This window comes from Mauremys reevesii, linkage group 22 (genome assembly GCF_016161935.1).
Source record: "Mauremys reevesii isolate NIE-2019 linkage group 22, ASM1616193v1, whole genome shotgun sequence".
NCBI lineage: Eukaryota > Metazoa > Chordata > Testudines > Geoemydidae > Mauremys > Mauremys reevesii.
Window position 1 is genome coordinate 15,082,305 of NC_052644.1, and position 22,268 is coordinate 15,104,572.

General features: G+C 51.3%; 1 protein-coding gene across 1 annotated transcript in view; it reads left to right on the top strand.

Annotated features, from left to right (window-relative positions):
• The window catches only part of LOC120388853 (butyrophilin subfamily 3 member A2-like), a 50,741-nt gene that overhangs the window by 18,576 nt on the left and 9,897 nt on the right, over positions 1 to 22,268 (top strand). The window contains exons 8-14 of the mRNA XM_039510944.1: positions 7,907 to 7,933; positions 9,095 to 9,121; positions 11,695 to 11,721; positions 12,460 to 12,495; positions 13,290 to 13,316; positions 13,744 to 13,779; positions 21,845 to 21,871. Coding sequence (XP_039366878.1) covers positions 7,907 to 7,933; positions 9,095 to 9,121; positions 11,695 to 11,721; positions 12,460 to 12,495; positions 13,290 to 13,316; positions 13,744 to 13,779; positions 21,845 to 21,871 — 207 coding nt within the window. The remainder of the gene's footprint in view (positions 1 to 7,906; positions 7,934 to 9,094; positions 9,122 to 11,694; positions 11,722 to 12,459; positions 12,496 to 13,289; positions 13,317 to 13,743; positions 13,780 to 21,844; positions 21,872 to 22,268) is intronic.

Sequence of the window (22,268 nt, forward strand, 5' to 3'; positions counted from 1 at the left end):
TTAGTATATGCCCGGGCCCCCAATGAAGTGATAATACAAACCCTACTATGTTCTGTATGGGCTGTGTGAGGTGCACTCTGGTCGGCCCCATCACCCACATTATTCTCACAAGCGTTAGGGTGGGACCTGACCCCATGGTTCTAGTAAATCCAGTGCCACACAGCCCCATGGACCTTTCCCCAGCTAAGTTCCTGCCAGCCACTGACCCTAGAGTTACACACTTGTGCAGAGCAGCACCACAAAGGGATTGCCTGGCACAGAAATAGGAGGTCTGAGGTCAGGTGACAGGCTGAAGCAGTGCAGGCCTCTCTCTACATGATACATGTTCAGCTGTGATGCTCCCTCCCCTCATTCTCATCCGTGCCATCACTGGGGGATATTGCCCCCAGGGGAAATTTGGGGCTCTGTTTAGGAGATAGTCTGAGACCTTGTCTGTTGTTCATTAATAAAAGTTTTGTCTGACATTTTCTGTCATTTCCAAGACCCTTGGCTCATTAGCAGGGCCCTACCAAATTCTTGGCCATGAAAAACGTGTCACAGACCGTGAGATCTCGTCTCCCCCAAGAAATTTTGTCTTATGTGTGCTTTTACCCTGTACTATATAGATTTCATGGGGGAGACCAGCATTTCTTAAATTGGGGGCCCTGACACAAAAGGGAGTTGCAGGCAAGGTGGCAAGGTTATTTTGGGGGGGGGGGCTGTAGTATTGCTACTCTTACTTCTGCGCTGCTGCCTACAGAGCTCAGTGGCTGGAGTGTGGTGGCTGCTGTCTGAGGGCTCAGCTTTGCAGGCAGCAGCACAGAAGTCAGGGTGGAAACACCATACCATGACATCATTACTTCTGCGCTACTACTGGCGGTGGCTCTGCCTTCAGAGGTGGGCTCCTGGCCAGCAGCCACCATGCTCCAGCTGCTCAGCTCTGAATGCAGCACCACTGCCAGTAGCAGCACAGAAGTAAGGGTAGCAGAACCACAACCCCCCCCAAATAACCTTGTGACCCCCCCATAACTCCTTTTTGAGCCATGACCCCTTCAGTTACAACACTGTGAAATTTCAGATTAAAATGGCTGAAATCATGAAATTAACATTTTTAAAAATACTATGACCGTGAAATAGGTAGGGCCCTACTCATTGAGTACATCTCCACTACAACTGGGAGCAACCATCCCAGTGCAGATACCCAGGCTCATGCTAGCTCTGCTTCAGCGAGTGCGCTAACAACATCAGTGCAGCTGGGGTACCAGGGGCAGCAGCTCAGGGTAGCTGTCCAATTATGTAACCTGAGGTTCTTCTTCAAGTGCTTGCTCATATCGATTCCAATTAGGTGTGCGCGCGCCACGTGCACATTCGTCGGAAGATTTTTACCCTAGCATCACTCGGTGGGTCGGCTGGGCGCCCCCTGGAGTGGCGCCGGTATAGCGCCGGATATATACCCCTGCCGACCCATCCGCCCCTTAGTTCCTTCTCACCGCCCGTGTCAGTCGTTGGAACAGTGGAGCGCGGCTTAGCTGACCTCCACTTCCCTAGCTACTCGTAGTTATCTCGTTAATTCTTGTGTATATAGTTCAGATTTATATAGTTGTAGTTAACTTTATTCGTTTGTAGTATAGTTAGTGTATATAGTTCAGAAGGGTTCGGGGATTATCCCCTTCCCCACACCCGGTGCCGGGGCCCATGCCCGGTTCACCGGGTTTCAAAGCATGCTCGGCCTGCCACAAACCGATGCTGACAAGAGATCCCTACGACTCCTGTCTTAAGTGCCTCGGGGAATCTCACCTAAAAGATAAATGCCGCATTTGTAAGGCCTTTAAGCCGAGAACAAAAAAGGAGCGGGACTTTCGTCTCAAGCAGCTCCTGATGGAGGCAGCTCTTACTCCTCCGCCCTCGGCACTGAGCGCTGGACAGTCTTCAAGAAGCGCTCCCTCGGCACCGGATCGCTCTGGTACCACCAAGGCCTCTCGGCACCGGCCGTTGCCGGCACCGACGTCCGCTCGGCACCGATCCCTCTCCCCGAGGGTGAAGAGGCACAAGACTCCTGCTGCGTCTGAGCTGCCTGCTCTGCAGCCCGAGCACTATACTAAGTCAGACCGCCCGGCACCGATACCTGCCGTGGCACCGACAATATCGGCACCGTCGATTCCGGCCACGCAAGAGCCGTCGAGTCCGGTGCCTGAAAGCTTCCCAGTGCGAGCCGTGGCTGAGCTCACTATTCCCTCCACGCCGGAAACATTTTCCACGGCGAGGGAGTTGATTGCAATGACAGTGTCTGCTCTGCCTCAACCCCCAGCACCGCCAGTGCAGGTTATATAGTTAATTGGCAAGCCTGCCTTGATCAGACCACCCTCCGTCGGCATCGCAGAGCGGCACCGTTCACGATTGCGATCCCGCAGATGTTCTCGGTCCCGTCGCCAATCCAGGTCCCGACGCCGCTCGCAGCCCAGGCACCATTCTCCATTTCAGTACCGGTCGTACTCGTGGCACCGGTCAGCGTCACATTCGCCGGCCCGGTACACTCGGCACCGCTCCAGCTCCTGGCACCGCTCCAGGCACCGTGACTCCCGTAGCCACTCCTGACGTCGAGCCTCGAGATCTCGGTCTCCCTCCCGGCATCGCTCCGGACGCAGGTCCCGTTCTCGCTCCCGGTACCGGTATGACTCCCGGTACTGATCCCCGGTGCCACGTCGAGCGACATCACATAGAGAGGGAGACTCTGCCCAGGGCTTTTCAGCCCCTCCATGGCCATCCAGACATGCATCAGGGTCGTCCTGCGCAGGCAGTTCATACGCGCAGGACTGTGATTCAGATGTGCCCACCAGAGTCTTCCAGGAGCCCCAGGACCAGGACCCTGGCCCCCATCAGTGGTCATTCTGGACAACTTGGGTGTACCACCAGGCCAAAGGTGTACCTGTGATCCCATCTCGCTCTGTTCCATCGGAGCACTGGGTGCCAGAGGCGACAGTTAGCCAGCCCCCTCCGACCGGTACGGAGGAAGCCCCGGTTCAGCCACCGGACTCCCAGATCCCACTGGAACAGGAGGTCGTCCAGGAGCGCGAGCCCACATAGGACCCACTTGTCCCCGGCCTTTCTTCTTCCTCCTCCCCAGATGAGGCGGTGGCAGGAACGTACTCCTCGGGCCCTCCTCCAATCGACTTGAGGGCCCATCAGGACCTCCTGAGACGAGTCACACTCAATATGAACCTCCAAGTGGAGGAAGTCTTGGAGATAGAGGATCCGGTCGTTGACATTCTGTTGGCTGATGCCCCCACTAGAGTGGCCATACCGTTCATTCGGACGATCCAGGCCAATGCGGATACCATCTGGCAGCCTCCAGCCACTATCCCACCCGCGGGCAGGGGAGTCGAACGCAAGTACATGGTACCCTCCAGGGGGTTCGAGTACCTATATGTACATCCTCCCCACTGCTCCCTGGTTGTCCAGTCTGTCAATGAGATGGAACGGCATGGCCAGCAGGCGCCAGCTCCTAAATCAAAGGAGGCTAGGCTAATGGACTTACAGGGCTGTAAGGTGTACTTGGCAGGGGCCCTGCAACTCCGCGTAGCAAACCAGCAAGCCCTGCTTAGCCGCTACAATTACAACACCTGGGCGGTGGTGGGCAAATTTATGGAGTCAGTTCCTCAGGACTCCCGTCAAGAGTTTGCTGCCCTACTGGAAGAAAAGAAGAAAGTGGCGAGAACTTCCCTCCAGGCCTCGTTGGATGCAACTGACTTCGCTGCCAGGACTCTGGCCTCAGGTGTTGCCATGAGGCGCATTTCATGGCTCCAGGTGTCGAGCCTTCCCCCAGAGGTGCAGTATACTATACATGACTTGCCCTTCGATGGCAAAGGCCTGTTCTTCAAAAAAACTGACCCTAGGCTGCAAAGCCTAAAGGACAGCGGGGTCAGTATGCGCTCTCTCGGCATGCACATGCCGGTGACTCAGCGCCAACCTTTCCGTCCCCAGCCTCACCGCCCTTACCCTGCACCTAGACAAAGACAGGACTTTGCCAGCAGGCATGGCCGAGGCGGTCGTAGGCATCAGTCAGGACCCCAAGGGGGCCAAAATCAGGGTCCCTCTAAACCATGAATGGGGCCAAAGCCTAACTTTTGATGGCACGCCCGAGGACGGCGAACCAGTTATTACCCAGGATCCGTTTCCTCCCTTTTACAACCGCCTCTCCTTTTTCCTCCCTGTGTGGTCCCGTCTATCCTCAGATCGTTGGGTCCTACGCACGGTGGAACTTGGGTACCGCCTCCAGTTTATTTTGTCCCCCACCTCCCACCCTCCATCCTCGTCCCTCTTTAGGGACCCCTCTCACGAGCAATTTCTCTTACAAGAGGTGCAGACGCTCCTCACCATCGGAGCTATAGAGGAGGTACCAAAGGACGAAAGGGGCAAGGGTTTCTACTCCTGCTATTTCCTAATCCCCAAGGCAAAGGGAGGTCTCAGACCTATCCTAGACCTGCGGGAACTCAACAAGTTCATGATAAAGCTGAAGTTCCGCATGGTATCCATGGGGACCGTCATCCCATCCTTGGATCCCGGAGACTGGTATGCCACCCTCGATATGAAGGGTGCGTATTTTCATGTCGCCATTTATCCTCCACACAGAAGGTACCTCCGATTAATGGCCAATCGTCATCATTTCCAATTTACGGTCCTTCCGTTTGGCCCCTCTACAGCTCCAAGAATATTCAGAGTGCATGGCTGTAGTTGCCGCCTCCCTCCGCCACCGTCGGATACACGTTTTTCCGTATCTAGACGATTGGCTCATTCAAGGGACCTCCGAGGCCCAAGTTACCAGTCATGTGGGCATCGTCAAGGACCTATTCCTGCGTCTAGGCCTACTGATCAATATAGAGAAATCCACTCTGATTCCCACACAGAGAATAGAATTCATAGGGGCCATCCTGGACTCCAATCTCGCCAGAGCTTGCCTACCTCAGCCTTGGTTTCATGCAATGGTAACAATTATACAAGGTCTACGGACCTTCCCAACAACTTTGGCTCACACTTGCCAAGGTCTCCTGGGTCACATGGCTGCCTGCACGTTCGTAACCAAACATGCCAGGCTTTGCCTCCGTCCACTCCAATCGTGGCTCACCTCGGTGTACCACCCGGGCAGAGACAGCATAGACATGATCGTCTCGATCCTCCCGAGCATCCTAGGCTCCCTCGACTGGTGATCGACGCCATCCATGGTGTGTGCAGGGATGCTGTTCCATCCACTTCACCCCTCGGTGTCCCTTACGACGGACGCATCATCTCTCAGCTGGGGTGCTCACCTTGGCCAGTTTCGCACTCAGGGCCTTTGGTCAGCTCAAGAGCTGTCCTTGCACATCAATGTCCGAGAGCTGAGAGCAGTCCGCCTTGTGTGCCAGGCGTTTCAGCAGCACCTACAAGGCCGTTGTGTCTCAGTGTTCACAGACAACATAAACAACATAAACAAGCAGGGAGGAGCACGGTCCTCCCCTCTTTGCAGGAAGCTATCCAGCTCTGGGACTTCTGCATAGCCCAATTGATAGACCTGGTAGCGTCCTTTCTTCCAGGGGTCCGGAACACTCTGGCGGATCACCTCAGCAGATCCTTCCTGTCTCACGAGTGGTTGATTCGTCCGGACATTATCCATTCCGTTTTCCAGAAGTGGGGCTTTCCCTGCATAGACCTCTTCGCTTCTCGCAAGAACAGGAAGTACCAGACGTTCTGCTCATTCCAAGGCCTCCCCGGGCTCGATCTCGGACGCTTTTCTGATGCCGTGGATGAGCCATCTGCTGTGCGCTTTTCCACCATTCCCGCTGGTTAACAGGGTCCTGCTAAAACTCCGCAGGGACAGAGCACACCTGATCATGATCGCTCCAGCGTGGCCCAGGCAGCATTGGTACACCATGTTGCTTGACAGATCAGGTCGATAGCCAACCTGATTCCCCTGCCTCTTTGCCCAGACCTCATAACGCAGGATCATGGCAGACTTCACCATCCAGACCTGCAATCCTTGCACCTTACAGCACGGCTGCTGCATGGCTAAACCGATCCGAGTTACATTGCTCTGCCTCGGTACTACATGTTTTCCTGGGTGGTAGGAAACCTTCCACTCGGTTAACATATCTGCCCAAGTGGAAGCGTTTCCCCTGCTGATGCGAAACGCACAATGTTACTCCCACCGAGGTCCCGATCCATTCCATCTTGGACTACCTCTGGTCTTTCAAACAGCAGGGCCTGGCGGTGTCATCACTGAGGGTGCACTTGGCAGCCATCTCTACCTTCCACCCAGGGGAGAGTGGCCGCTCCGTATTCTTGCACCCTATGGTTTCTAGGTTCCTCAAGGGCTTGGAGCGCTTATACCCCCAAGTTTGCCACCCCTTCCAAACCTAGGTCTTCAACCTGGTTCTAACCAGACTTATGACTGCCCCATTCGATCCACTGGCAACCTGCTCGCTGCTATACCTGTCCTGGAAGACAGTTTTCCTGTAGCCATTGCATCGGCCAGACGAGTCTCCGAGGTTCAGGCTCTCACGGTGGACCCACCGTATACTGTGTTTCACAAAGATAAGGTGCAGTTGTGACCACATCCGGCCTTCCTCCCTAAGGTGGTGTAGGCCTTTCACATCAACCAGGATAGCTTCCTTCCGGTCTTCTTTCCGAAGCCACACTCATCGTGAAGGGAGCAACAATTGCCCTCCCTAGACGTCCGTAGGGTACTTGCATTTTATATCGAGCAGACAAAGCCCTTTCGTAATGCCCCAACTCTTCGTCGTACTGGCAGACCGAACAAAGGGCCTACCTGTCTCCTCCCGGAGGATTTCATCTTGGGTGACGTCGTGCATCCGCACCTCCTGTGACTTAGAATCATAGAATCATAGAATCTCAGGGTTGGAAGGGACCTCAGGAGGTCATCTAGTCCAACCCACTGCTCAAAGCAGGACCAAACCCAACTAAATCATCCCAGCCAGGGCTTTGTCAAGCCTGACCTTAAAAACCTCTAAGGAAGGAGATTCCACCACCTCCCTAGGTAACCCATTCCAGTTCTTCACCACCCTACTAGTGAAAAAGTTTTTCCTAATGTACAACCTAAACCTCCCCCTCCATGTTCCATCGAGCCATCTCACTGCACATTCCACCAGGGCTCAGGCTTCTTCTGCTGCCTTCCTGGCTCACGTACCCTTCCAGGAGATATGTCGTGCAGCTACCTGGTCCTCGGTCCACACCTTTGCCTCACATTATGAACTGGTCCAACAGTCCAGAGATGATGCAGCCTTTGGCTCAGCAGTTTTGCATTCTGCAACATCTCACTCCGACCCACTGCCTACTTAAGGCTTGGGAATCATCTAATTGGAATCAATATGAGCAAGCACTCAAAGAAGAAAAGACGGTTACTTACCTTTGTAACTGTTGTTCTTCGAGATGTGTTGCTCATATCCATTCCAAACCCACCCTCCTTCCCCACTGTCGGAGTAGCTGGCAAGAAGGAATTGAGGGGTGGATGAGTCGGCTGGGGTATATATCCGGTGCCATATTGGTGCCACTCCAGGGGGCGCCCAGTCGACCCACCGAGTGTTGCTAGGGTAAAAATCTTCCGATGAACGTGCACACGGCCCACGCACACACCTAACTGGAATGGATATGAGCAACACATCTTGAAGAACAACAGTTACAAAGGTGAGTAACCGTCTTTTCCGAGTGGGTTTGTACTTGAGCAGCTAGCCCAAGTTGCTGCATGTCCTGCCCCTGGCTACCCTGCTGCTTTTAGAGCACTAGCTCAAGCAGAGATAGCTCTCGTCTGTTTGCCCAGACTGGGAAGCTCACTTCTAGCTACAGTGTGGACGTACCCAGAGTTTGGAACAGCTCTATGTACTGTGCTTGGAACAACCCTCGCTGAACCCATCGTGGTCTCCTTTTCTTCTCTCCCCAGAGTGCCAGGAGCTGCGTGAGAGCCTTGGTAAGTTCATCCACCTCCCCATTAGAGCCCCTGGGCAGAGGATCCCAGCCACACACGGTGCTGAGAAGATACAGAAGCACCAACACTGCAGGGTAGGGCAGAGTGAACAGTTCAGGCCAAACTCTGAGTCACATTAGGGTCTACTCAGTCCCACTGCAGCACTGTGAGCTCTCTGCAGCAGAAGGGGCCCAGTCACTTTCTTTAAATGACCGCGGCAATACAGGCTCTTCTGGGCCATTTCCCAGAAGGTGGAGATGAGCAAGAATCCAGATTCAGACTCACATTTCCATGCTTTGTTGCCAAGGACAGATCCCAGATGTGAGCTCCAAGCAACCATAGGCAGGTCTACCCCCTAGTTACACCAGGAGTGTGTAGCTTTGATGCTCCAAAGAGCTGTTACTAACACAGAAAAGGAATTCCCCTTAGATGGAAGAATTGAGAATGTCAGAAATGTTTCGGGATCCAGACCCAAGACTTCCGTCAAGGGTTAGATGCTTTGTTAATCCCAGGGCTCCTGTGTGTTGGTGTGTATCACTAACCACCAAACCCGAACCTATCAAAGCTACTCGTTCCTTCACTGGCGCTGGTAGTGTGACTGTGGGGTCTCTTCAGGGCCGGTGCAAGGATGCTTCTTGCCCTAGGCGAAACTTCCACCTTGCACCCCCCCTCCCTGCCCTGAGGTGCTCCCGCCCCACGGCAGCTCCCCCCTCCGCCCTGAGGTGCTCCTACACGCGGCAGCTCTCCCCCTCCATCCTGTGGCGCCCCCGCCCCTTGTGGCAGCTCCCCTAAGCTGATTAGCGCCACAAGCCTAGGAGGCGGGAGAAGTGAAGCAGCCATGGCGTGCTCGGGGAGGAGGCAAGGCAGGGGTGAGCTGGGGCGGGGAGTTCCCCTGCGTGCTGTCCCCCCCCTTACTTGCTGCAGGCAGCCCTCCCCGTGATCCCCTGCCCCAGCTCCCTTTGTCTAAATGCTGCTGGCGACCGGGGTGGCCGAAGATCCGGCCACTGCGGTCACTGCCGAAGAAAATGACGCCCCCCCCAAATCCCAGCGCATAAATGGTTGCACCGGCCCTGGGTGTCTGCAACTAATCTCAGTCATTTTGGAGCACACAGAACCACATAGATCCAGTCTCCATGTCTAACTTTTTTCTCCTCCCTATTTCAGATGCTCAGAAGAAGTCCTATGAATCAGGTACTTGGCTAAACCCCTAGTAAACGTGTGTCTGCGCTTTGACACATAATAGAGAAATCCCCATATACATTGTATGGATTTGAGTCACCTTCCTGTTCATCCCCACTTGCCCTGGAAATAAACAAACATGGCAGTGTTTGCAGCTCACATTTCAATATCATCCTTAAAAACGGAGAGTGAATTTATTGCATCAGGGATGGCGGGACTCAGGCTATCTCCACATGGCTCAACCCTAGCTCTGCTCGAGTGTCATGAACAGGATGTGGGCGGTCAGGCCTAGTGGTTGGAACAGGAGTAAGGTGTGAGGAGACACGCAGGGTCAGGTTACCAGGACATCAGAGTCTGGGAGTAGGAGCAATTAGCACAAGGGAAGCAGAACTCAGCAGTGAAAATCCCATTTGCATTGTGGAAGTAGAGCAAGTGTTAGGCTAGCTGTAACCCTGAAAACACGAGATTTGTAGAAACAAGGATTGTATAAGGCAAGTGGCAAAGAACTATGTAAGAAGTTGTTGCGACCTTGTGTCAATAATAAGGAATGTAGACTGGTGTCTAAATAAAAGTAAAAAAAATAAGATATCAGGATGACCCATGTATAAACAAAATGCAACTGTTGCTTATTATTGTATGTAACAAAAATTATAAATGCTGCTGTAATTGTTTGCTGTGAAGAGTCCTGCCTAGGAGGGGGAAACCCTGTGTCCTAGCGCAGTCCCTCCCTCTATGCAATTGTAAATATATATTTGGTTGGGCTGCACCCAACCAAAGAGTGAGAACTAAGTTTTTCTCCGACAGCATGGACAACTTACTGGTCCTGTGCTTGGTTTAAATTGACCAGAGAACTAGTCAGGACCCACCTGTTTCACTAATCCAGGGGTGGCCAACTTGAGCCTGAGAAGGAGCCAGAATTTACCAATGTACATTGCCAAAGAGCCACAGTAATACGTCAGCTGCGTCTGATCAGCTCCCCAGCCCGCTCCCAGTGCTTCCTGCCCATGGGCAGACCCGCCGATCTGCGCCTCCCACTCCGTCCCTGCACCTCCTGATCAGCTTTTTTCGTGGTGTGCAGGAGGTTCTGGGGAGGTAGGCGAGGAATGAGGGGCTGCAGGCTTAGGGGAGGGGGTGGGAAGTGGTGGAGTGGGGGCAGGACCTTTGGCAAAGCCAGGGTTTGAGCAATGAGCACCCCATGGCACATTGGAAAGTTAGCACCTGTAGCTCCAGCCCGGGAGACAGTGCCTATACAAGGAGCCTCATATTAACTTCTGAAGAGCTGTATGTTGCTTTGGAGCCGCAGGTTGGCCACCCTGCACTAATCAGATCCCTGGACTGGAGTCCTCTGTCAAATTTGAGACTGTAGCTCTGGTAGCTGTCAGCAGGTCACTGGGAAGTGGGTTGCAACTTACTGGCTGAGAAGAGCCCTGTGAACCAGGCTTCAAGACATCTTCCTGGCATCAGTTCCTTGACAAGTGAGACCCTCTGGGTAACATTGAACCAGGCTTTTTGAGGTGATTTTTATGGAATGCTCATAATAGTGCAGGGGAGGATATATTTTCTGCCAGTGCTCAGGTGTGCTGGGGGCTGTATCCCACTCAGATAAGGTACCAAAGCCTGTCAAAAGGGATTTCCGTGTAGGGTTTCAAAAGGGAGACATGAAACACCAGGTGAATCTTCTGAGAGTGGAGAAATTGACATTCAAAGACTGAGTTAACCTGTTTCTATATCGTAAAGGAACGAAGGAACTGAAAGTCTAGCTTGTGAGTGGGTCTGCCTGTGCAGAGATGCTCCATCGAGAGCCATACTTTTTGCCCCACTGAGTAGGTGGGGCCTTGCTGTTGATGGTCCGCATAATGTTTGTAGTCTTGTCTTGCCTTTTGAAGATGTTTCCTTACTCATGAACCTGATTACTCTGCTGTACTAGGCTGGGTTGGGAGAAGACATAGGTAATTGCGGATGGAGTCGGGGGTGGTACCCATACTAAGTACAAAAGGGTCTTTTTTGATCCATGGATTAATGGTCTATGTTGTTATGTGGAAACTGTGCAGAAGGGAGAGGCGAGGACCAATCATTGTGGTGCTGGCTGGCATAATATCACAGCTACTGTTCAAGGATCTTATTGGTCCTTTCCTTTTGGCCGCCGGATTTGGGAGGATAAGCAGAGAAAAGACACGTGTGGACCCCCTTTAGGCATAGGGCCTTCAACCGAAACCAGCTCAACTGAGACCCCTGATCAGAGGTAACGTGTTCTGGATGGCCATGGAGATGAGAGTGTGAAACTCTAGGGCCCTGCTGTTGAAATAGCATGCCCAGACTAGCAGTGTATCTGGGAGCAGTATGGGCAGGAGCTAAAGGTATTCACCTGACTATGCACCAGGAGGTCCGAACAAGTTTGTTCTTTAGCGACTAGCCCAAACTCCAGCACGTGCTTCCTTGCTACTTTTAGTGCACTGATTCAAGCAGATCTAGCACATGTCTGCCTGCCCAAACTGGGAAGCACTCTCCTAGCTGCAGAGTAGATATACCCAAAATTTGGAGCAGCCCCATGTTGAATCCATGAACTTATTTTCTTCTCTCCCCAGAGTGCGACAAGCTGCATAGGACGATTGGTAAGTTCATCCATGTCCCCGGTAGAGCCCCTGGGCTGTGGCTCTCAGCCACACAAGTTGCTTTGATCAAGAATCAAAGTCAACGCAGGGCAGGGCTGAGTGAACATTTTGAGCTGAAATTAGAGTCACATTAGTTACCCCAGTCCCAGTGCAGCACTGTGAGCTTTGCGTAAGATACAGGGTTACCTGCTCTTATTCCTGGATAGACAGACAGGTGTCACCTTGGCTTCAACAATACAATGACATCACATTGTTCTGATGCAGTGGGAGTGGCTAGCTGCTGTCTATACATAACTGCTGGAGGCTCTTCTGGGCCAGTTCCCACAATGTGGCTCATGTTTCCATGCTTTGTTGCCAAGGCCAGATCCCAGATGTGAGCTTCAGTCATCTGCACGTTCATGCCCTAGTTGTACCTGGAGTATGTAGCTTTGATGCTCCAAAGGGCTGTTTGTAACACAGAACAGGAATTCCCTTAGATGGAAGGGTTGGGAATGTCAGAGCTGTATCGGGATCCAGACCCACATCTTCCAACAAGGTTAGATAATATGCAAATCCCATGGCTCCTGCATGTTAGTCTGTCACTAACCACCAGCCACACTGCTATCAATGCTGCTGGTGCCTGCCCTGGGGCTGAGAGTGTGTCTGTTGGTGTCTGTAACTAACCCCAGTCACAAAGGGTCACATAGCATCACACAGCTCCTGTGTCTGTGTCTAACTCTTTTCTCTTGCCCATTTCAGAGACTGAGAAGGACAAGAACACACGACTGGAGTCAGGTACCTGGATAATCCCTAGTAAACGTGTGTTTGTGCTTTCACACTATAACGAGATAGGACAATCACCACACTAAATGTATAGTCTTCAGGAACCGTCACAATCATCTCCCCCTGTCCTGAAAATATTCAAACACTGCAGTGTCTGTAGCTCACATTTCAGTATCATCCAGAATGATGGAGTGAATATCGTCAATATGGACCAGTGGGACTTAGTGAGGTCTGGGAAAACTTCCTCCCTACTACGCTCTGTACGGGCTCTGTGATGTGCACTCTGATGGGCCCCAACACCCACATTGTTTCACTAGAATTCAAGACAGGACCTGACCCCATGTCTTTAGATGTGGATAGTAGCTTCAGTGCCACACAGCCCCACGGAGCCCTTCCCTAGCTAAGCTCCTGCCAGCCACTGATCCTAGAGTTGCACATTTTTACAAATCAGCACCGCAAAGGGATTGCCCGCCGCAGAAATAGGAGGTCTGAGGGCAGGTGACAGGCTGTGTGATACCTATTCTGGTGTAAAGCTCCCTTACCTCATGGTGTGTGTTGGTCCTTGGGGCAATTTGTGGGCTCTGTTCAGGCACTGATCTGGGACCTTGTGTGTTCATGAGCAAGTTTTGTCTTACGTGTCCTATCAGTTCTAAGTCCCTTGGCTCATTTGGTATTTGTTTGCCTGCCCAAACTGGGAAGCTCACTCCAGCTGCAGAGAAGATGCACTTAGATATTGGAATAACCCTACATCATTGCTCTTGGAATGATTCACACTGAACCCATGATCTTCTCCCTTCTCTCCCCAGAACTCAAGGTGCAGAATCAGAAGATGGGTAAGTTCACCGACCACCCCAGTAGAGCCCCTGGGCAGCAGCTCCCAGCCACACATGGTGCTGAGCAGATACAGAAGTACCGACACCGCAGGGCAGGGCTGAGTGAACAGTTGAGGTCAAAATCAGAATCACATTACTTATCCCACTCCGACCGCAGCATTGTGAGCTCTCTGCAGCAGACACAGGGTCACCAGCTCTCATGTCTGGATAGCGAGACAAGTGTCCCCTGGCCTTTGACAATCCAATGCCGATCACATTATTCTGATGCAGGAGAAGGGGCCAGCCACTCTCTGTAGATGACTGCTGCAGTGCAGGCTCCTGGGTCTAGAATTGGCTGTGGTGTGTCTGTAACCCCAGTCATTATGGGGTACACAGAATCACATAGCTCTTGTCTCTGTGTCTAACTCTTTTCTCCTCCCTATTTCAGTGTCTGAGGAGAGAAAGTACAAGGAGCTGGAATCAGGTACTTGGGTCAACCCTGGTAAACGTGTGTCTTTGCTTTCCCACTCTGATTATTAGGAATATCAGCACATACAATGTGTGGACTTTAGAGTATGTCTTCACTACGGGATTATTCCTATTTTACAGAAACCGATTTTTGGAAACAGATTGTATAAAGTCAAGTGCACGCAGCCACACTAAGCACATTAATTCGGCAGTGTGCACTCAACTTCATACTGAGGCTAGCTTCAACTTCCGGAGCATTACACTGTGAGTGGCTATCCCATAGTTCCCACTGTCTCCCCTGCCCATTGGAATTCTGGGTGGAGATCTCAATGCATGAAGGGGCAAAAACAGTGTCGCAGGTGATTCTGGGTAAATGTCGTCAATCAATCCTCCCTCCATGAAAGCAATGGCAGACAATCATTTTGTGCCCTTTTCCCTGGATTGTCCGGGCAGACACCATAGCACGGCAACCATGGAGACCATTCAGCCTTTGTTCACTGTCACTGTATGTCTACTGGATGCTGCTGACAGACGCGGTACTGCAGCGCTACACAGCAGCATCCCCTTTCCTTTGCAAGTTAGCAAAGATGGTTACCAGTCATACTGTACCGTCTGCTGCTTTGCAAGTTGACAAAGACGGTTACTAGTCATATTGTACCATCGACTGCAGTCATGGGTGCTCCTGGCCAGCCTCGGTGAGGTCTGCCGGGGAAGTCTGGACAAAAATGAGAATGACTCCCCAGGTCATTCTCTTCTTTAAGTTTTGTCTAATGAAGAGTCAGTCCTGTCTAGAATATCAGGCAACCTACTAAAGGACCAGAGAGGCAAACAGCCGCTCCGGGTCAGAGCCCCAGACATCCTGCAGAAATGATGAGCTGCATGCCATTCTAGGGGGTGCCCCTGCAACAGCGCCTCCTGTTGCTTCTCTCCTCTCCCACCCCTCCTGGGCTACTGTGGCAGTTATCCCCCGATTTGTGTGATGAAGTAATAAAGAATGCATGAATAAGAAACAACACTGACTTTATTGCCTCGGCAAGCAGAGATCAAAGATGGGAGGGGAGGGCGGTTGGCTTACAGCAAAGCAGAGTGAACCATCATTCTGCACTTACTCAGCCTGTAGCTGAAAATGGGACTCTGTGAGAAGCACTAGGATAGAAGCGCAGGCAGGACTGAATCTCCATTTGTGTGTGGGCCTTTGGTTGACACTGGTAAAATACAAAATGTCCCAGGATATGTATGTTGGGGGACAGTTCTAAACGGCAGCTTAATTTTTTTACTAGCAGCAAAATGTAGAGGTCTAAATATCTGATTGTGAGCCCTGGTAGCAAGGGGTAGGCGCAACCGCACGGTGCTGCTGACTGGGGAGAGCAGCCTGAGGGAAAAGCCTCCAGCTGCCATGATATTCCAGGTAGGACTGACTCTCCATTATACAAAGCTTAAAGAAGAGAATGACTGGGAGTCATTCCCATTTTTGCCCAGGCACCCCCGGCCAACCTCAACGAGGCCAGCCAGGAGCACCCACGGGATGTTGACGGCTATCAGTTTTACTGTACCATCTGTCGTCGGCAAGGCAAGGCAAGGGGATACTGCTGTGTAGCGCTGCAGCACCACGTCTGCCAGCAGCATCCAGTATTCATATGGTGACATTGAAAAAAGGCGAGAAATGATTTTTTCCCTTTGCTTTCATAGAGGGAGGGGCGGGGGGGCTGACGACATATACCCTGAACCACCCGCGACAATGTTTTTGACCCTTCAGGCTTTGGGAGTTCAGCCAAGAATTCAAATTGTTTCCGGAGAGTGCAGGAACTGTGGGATAGCTACAGTCGTCAGTTGCCCCTCCCTCCGTGAGCATCCATTTGATTATTTGGCTTTCTGGTACACTCGTCTCAGCTCCTTAAGTTTCACGTAGCACTGTGTTGAGTCCCTGTTGTGGCCTCTGTCCATCATAGCCTTGGAGATTTTTTCAAATGTTTTGGCATTTCGTCTATTGGAACAGAGTTCTGATAGAACAGATTCATCTCCCCATACAGAGATCAGATTCAGTATCTCCCATACAATCCATGCTGGAGCTCTTTTTTGATTCTCAGACTGCATGTCACCTGTGCTGATCAGCTCTCCACGCTGCGCAAACAGGAAATAAAATTGAAAAGTTTACGGTGCTTTTCCTGTCTACCTGGCCAATGCATCCAAGTTCAGATTGCTGTCCTGAGCGGTCACAATGGTGCACTGTAAGATAGCTCCCAGAGGCCAATACCGTCGAATTCTGGCCACACTAACCCTAATTCGAAATGGCAATACCGATTTCAGCACTGCTCCCCTCATCGGGGAGGAGTACAGATATCAATATTAAGAGCCCTTTATATTGAAGTAAAGGGCTTCATTATGTGGACGGGTGCAGGGTTAATTCAGTTTAACACTGCTAAATTCAAGATAAACTCGTAGTGTAGACCAGGTCCCAGTCACCATCACGATCATTTCCCCCTGCCCAGGATAGAAATGTGCACTGCAGAGTTGGCAGCTCACATTTCAGTACCATCCCTAACAACTGAGATGCCTATGGAACAGCAGTATTCTGGCTACATCTTCACTGCCCAACAGTTCGCAGTACGGGGGTGTGAACAGGAATGCGCACCAAAGTGCTGCTCTGTAACCACCCCATGTGGATGCTGTGGGTGTGAACTAAAAGGTCCCTAGTTTGCATATATATAGTCCTATTTGAAGAAGACTTTGTTAGTATGAACTAGGTGTCATATAGTGCGCATCAGCAGCATCCAGCAGGGTCAGTCCCAAAGCATCACTTTAGTATAACCTGCAGATCACACCAACATAGGCCAAACTCTGGGGCTGTGTAGACAAGCCCTTAGTGAGGGGCTGGGCAAACTTCCTCCATGCAGGTCTGTGGAGATATCTCAACTGTGACCTGCAAAATATCTGCCATCCCAACTCCGAGCTCCCCACATAGGCACAGCTCTGCTGGTGCCCCTTGTCCCCCACCATCTACCTCCTTGCCATGCCCTGAGCTCCTTCCCCCCTGCACCTTCACCCTTATACTTTAGCTCTGGGCCTCCAATGAACAGAGACTGTCATTCCACCCACCGCTTTCCAGCTATCCCAGCCCTCAGCTCCTCAGTCCTGTTTTCCTCCCTCCTAGTCTAGGCCTGGGCCTCAAATGAACAGAGCCTCCAAACCCAGTTATGCTCTGCATGGGCTCTGTGAGGTGCACTCTGATGGGTCCCATCACCCGCATTGTTCCACTAGAAGTTGAGAGAGAACCTGACCCATGTATCTAAGGATGGACAGTAACTCCACGGCCACCTAGCCCCAAGAATTCCTTCCCCCGCTATGCTCCTTCCAATCACTTACCCTAGAGTTACACACTTTTGCAAGTATCAGAGGGGTAGCCGTGTTAGTCTGGATCTGTAAAAGCAGCAAAGAATCCTGTGGCACCTTATAGACTTACAGACGTTTTGCAGCATGAGCTTTCGTGGGTGAATACCCACTTCGTCGGATGCAAGTAGTGGAAATTTCCAGGGGCAGGTATATATATGTGCAAGCAAGAAGCAAGCTAGAGATAACGAGGTTAGTTCAATCAGGGAGGATGAGGCCCTGTTCTAGCAGTTGAGGTGTGAAAACCAAGGGAAGAGAAACTGGTTCTGTAGTTGGCAAGCCATTCACAGTCTTTGTTTAATCCTGAGCTGATGTGTCAAATTTGCAGATGAACTGAAGCTCAGCAGTTTCTCTTTGAAGTCTGGCCCTGAAGTTTTTTTGCTGCAGGATGGCCACCTTAAGATCTGCTATTGTGTGGCCAGGGAGGTTGAAGTGTTCTCCTACAGGTTTTTGTATATTGCCATTCCTAATGTCTGATTTGTGTCCATTTATCCTTTTCCTTAGAGACTGTCCAGTTTGGCCGATGTACATAGCAGAGGGGCATTGCTGGCATATGATGGCATATATTACATTTGTCGACGTGCAGGTGAATGAACTGGTGATGGTGTGGCTGATCTGGTTAGGTCCTGTGCTGGTGTCGCTGGTGTAGATATGTGGGCAGAGTTGGCATCGAGGTTTGTTGCATGGATTGGTTCCTGATTAGAGTTACTATGGTGCGGTGTGCAGTTACTGGTGAGAATATGCTTCAGGTTGGCAGGCTGTCTGTGGGCGAGGACTGGCCTGCCACCCAAGGCCTATGAAAGTGTGGGATCATTGTCCAGGATGGGTTGTAGATCCCTGATGATGCGTTGGAGGGGTTTTAGCTGGGGACTGTATGTGATGGCGGGTGGAGTCCTGTTGGTTTCTTTCTTGGGTTTGTCTTGCAGTAGGAGGCTTCTGGGTACACGTCTGGCTCTGTTGATCTGTTTCCTTATTTCCTCGTGTGGGTACTGTAGTTTTGAGAATGCTTGGTGGAGATTTTGTAGGTGTTGGTCTCTGTCTGCGGGGTTAGAGCAGATACGGTTGTACCTCAGTGCTTGGCTGTAGACAATGGATCTTGTGGTGTGTCCGGGATGGAAGCTGGAGGCATGAAGGTAGGCATAGCGGTCGGTAGGTTTTTGGTATAGGGTGGTGTTAATGTGACCATCACTTATTTGCACCGTGGTGTCTAGGAAGTGGACCTCCCGTGTAGATTGGTCCAGGCTGAGGTTGATGGAGAGGTGGAAGCTGTTGAAATCGTGGTGGAATTTTTCCCGAGTCTCCTTCCCATGGGTCCAGATGATGAAGATGTCATCAATGTAGTGTAGGTAGAGAAGGGGTGTGAGTGGACGGGAGCTGAGGAAGCGTTGTTCCAGGTCAGCCATAAAAATATTGGCATATTGTTGGGCCATGCGGGTGCCCATAGCGGTGCCACTGATCTGGAGATATATATTGTATCAAATTTGAAATAGTTGTGTGTGAGGATAAAGGCACAGAGCTCAGCAACCAGTTGTGGTGTGGCATCATCAGGGATACTGTTCCTGATAGCATGTATTCCATCAGTGTGTGGGATGTTTGTGTAGAGAGCCTCTACATCCATGGTGGCTAGGATGGTGTTTTCTGGAAGGTCACCAATGCATTGTAGTTTCCTCAGGAATTCAGTGGTGTCACGGAGATAGCTGGGAGTGCTGGTGGCATAGGGTCTGAGCAGAGAGTCCACATATCCAGACAGTCCTTCAGTGGGAGTTCCAACGTCCAAGATGATGGGGCATCCAGGATTTCCGGGTTTGTTGATCTTGGGTAGTAGATAGAATAACCCTGGTCGGGGCTCTAAGGATATGTTGATTTGTTCCGGTGTTGGTGTAGGGAGTGTCCTGAGTAGATGGTGCAGTTTCTTAGTGTATTCCTCAGTGGGATCTGAGGGAAGTGGCCTGTAAAATTTGGTATTGGAGAGTCGTCTGGCGGCCTCCTTTTGGTAGTCAGACCTGTTCATGATGACAACATCACCTCCTTTATCAGCCTCTTTGATTATAATGTCAGGATGGTTTCTGAGGCTGTGGATGGCATTGCGTTCTGCACGACTTAGGTTGTGAGGCAAGCGATGTTGTTTTTCCACAATTTCTGCCTGTGCACGTCAGTGGAAGCATTCAATGTATAGGTCCAGACTGTCATTTCAACCCTCAGGAGGAGTCCATGTGGAGTTCTTCTTCTTGTGCTGTTGGTGGGAGGGTAACTGTGTATCAGTGCGCTGTTCAGTGTTGTCCTGAAAGTATTCTTTGAGTTGGAGACGGCGAAAGTAGGCTTCCAGATCGCTGCAGAACTGTATCATGTTGGTGGGGGTGGCAGGGCAGAAAGAGAGTCCCCGAGATAGGACAGACTTTTCTTCTGGGCTGAGCGTGTGGTTGGATAGATTGACGATATTGCTGGGTGGGTTAGGGGTACCAAGGTTGTGGCCCCATGTGGCAGGTAGGAGTTTAGACAGCTTACAGTCCTTTTTCCTTTGTAGAGAGGTGAAGTGAGTAATGTAGATCTCCTATCTTTTTTTAGTGAAGTCCATTTGTATGGAAGTTTCGTTATTAATGAGAGTCTCCAGGTTGGAGAGCTCTTTTTTATGTTTTCCTGCTGTATAGGATGCTGATCAGCTGGTTTCTCAGTTTCTTTGATAGAGTATGGCATAATCTCTCACTGTGGTCTGTGTAGTATGTAGATAGCAGTGGATTTTTTACCTTTAGTCCATTAGGTATGATGTCCATCCGTTTGCATTTGGAAAGGAAGATGATATCTGTCTGTATTTGTGCAAGTTTCTTCATGAGGTTTCCCTTGGTTTTCACACCTCAACTGCTAGAAGAGGTCCTCATCCTCCCTGATTGATCTAACCTCGTTATCTCTAACTTGCTTCTTGCTTGCATATATATACCTGCCCCTGGAAATTTCCACTACTTGCATCCGACGAAGTGGGTATTCACCCATGAAAGCTCATGCTGCAAAACGTCTTTTAGTCTATAAGGTGCCACAGGATTCTTTGCTGCCTTTACACTTTTGCAAATCAATACCACAAAGGGATTGCAATGTATGGTCTTCAGTCACCTTCATGATCATCTCCTCCTGCCCTGAAACTAGTCATACACTGCAGTGTTTGTAGCTCACATTTCAGTATCATCCTAAATGATGGAGTGAATGTCGTGCATATGGACCAGTGGGACTTACCGAGGGTCCAGGCAAACTTCCTCCAAGCAGTTCTGTGGATATATCTCAATTTCCACATGAAAAATCCCTGCTATATCAATACTGGGCTTCCCATGTGCACACAGCCCTGCCCCTCAATCCCAGCCTTGAGCCCCCTACTATGCAGTGCCAGTCTCCCACACACTCAGCTCTGCCAGGGCCCCTCAATCACCATCAGCAGTGCCCTGCAATCACAGCCCTCAACTCTCCAGTCCCACAGCTCGGCCAGTGACCCTCAATCCTAACTTTGGAAGTGACCATCAATCCTGATGGCATTAGGCACCTCCAAGCCAGGCAATTTCAGGGAACCCCAAGATAGTGAGGGGTCCCCTCAAAGCCAGATCTCACTCACTAGGTGTCAGCTGCTCCATCTTGCTCAGTGCTACCCAGGCCTCTGAATGGTGTCTTCTGCCCACACGCCATACATGGTGGATCACTGGTAGGGACCCTGAAACTGAGCTGTGCAGAGGGTCCCCATAAGACAAATACCACCACTACTATCCCAACCCAGGGCTTCCTGTACCAGCTCCAGCTCTGTTGGCATCCCTCAGTCCCCACACACCACTTCCCTGCTATCTTAGTCCTCACCTCCTCACCCCTGTTTTACCCCCTCCTAGTCTAAGCCTGGGCCTCGAATGAACAGAGCCTCCAAACCCTATGATGTGCTATATGGGCTCTTATGGGCACCACCGCTCACCTTGTTCCACTAGAATCCAAGACAGGACCCGACTCCACCTCTCTAGGGGTGGGCAGTAAATCCAGTGTCACACAGCTCCATGGTCCCTTCCTCAGCCTTCCACTAACCCTAGAGTTACACACTTATGCAGATCAGCAGCACAAAGGGATTGCACAGCACAGAAATAGGAGGTCTGAGTCTGGGTGAGAGGCTGCAGCATTGCAGGTGTCTCTCTACATGACACATGCTCTGGTGTGATGCTCCCTCTCCTCATTCCTTTCAATGACGATAGCAGGGGGCAATTTGTGGGTTTGTTTAGCGGTTGATCTGGGACTTTGTCTGTTGTTCATTTACCAACAGTTTTGTTCTGACCTGTGCTGTTGGTCCTGAGACCCTTGGCTCATCGGGAATGTCTGCACTGCAGCTGGGAGCAAGCTTCTCAGCCAGCTCTGTTGAATTAGCTCACTAACAATAGCAGTGTGGCTGGGGTAGCAGGGGCTGCGGCTCAGGGTAGCCATCTGTGTACATACCCAGGAGGTGCAAGAAGGTTTGTGTTTGAGCAGCTAGTCCAAACCATTGCATGTGCTACCCCCATGACCCTGCTACTTTTAGCGCACTGGCTCAAGCAGAGCTGCCGTGTGTCTGCCTACTCAGACTGGGAAGCTCACTGCCAACTGCAGTGTAGATGTATACAAAGTTTGGAATAACCCCGTGTCACCCTGCTGAAAATGACCCACGCTGAACCCATAATGGTCTCCTTTTCTTCTCTCCCCAGAGTGCGGCCAGCTGAGTAGGACAATTGGTAAGTTCATCCATGTCCCCAGTAGAGCCCCTGGGCTGCGGTTCCCAGCCACACAAGGAGCTGAGCAGATCCAGAAACACTGATACCGCAGGGCAGGGCTGAGTGAACATTTTGTGCTGAAATTAGAGTCACGTTAGTTACCCCAGACCCAGTGCAGCACTGTGTGCTCTCTACAGCAGATACAGGGTTACCTGCTCTCATGCCTGGATAGACAGACAGGTGTCACCTGGCCTTTGACAATCCAATGCCAGTCACCTTGTTCTGATGCAGGAAAAGGGGCCAGCCACTCTCTATAGATGACTTCTGCAGTGCAGGCTCCTGGGGCTAGAATCATGGTCGTGAGGTGTCTGTAACTAACCCCAGTTGTTATGGGGAACACAGCATCACACAGCTCCTG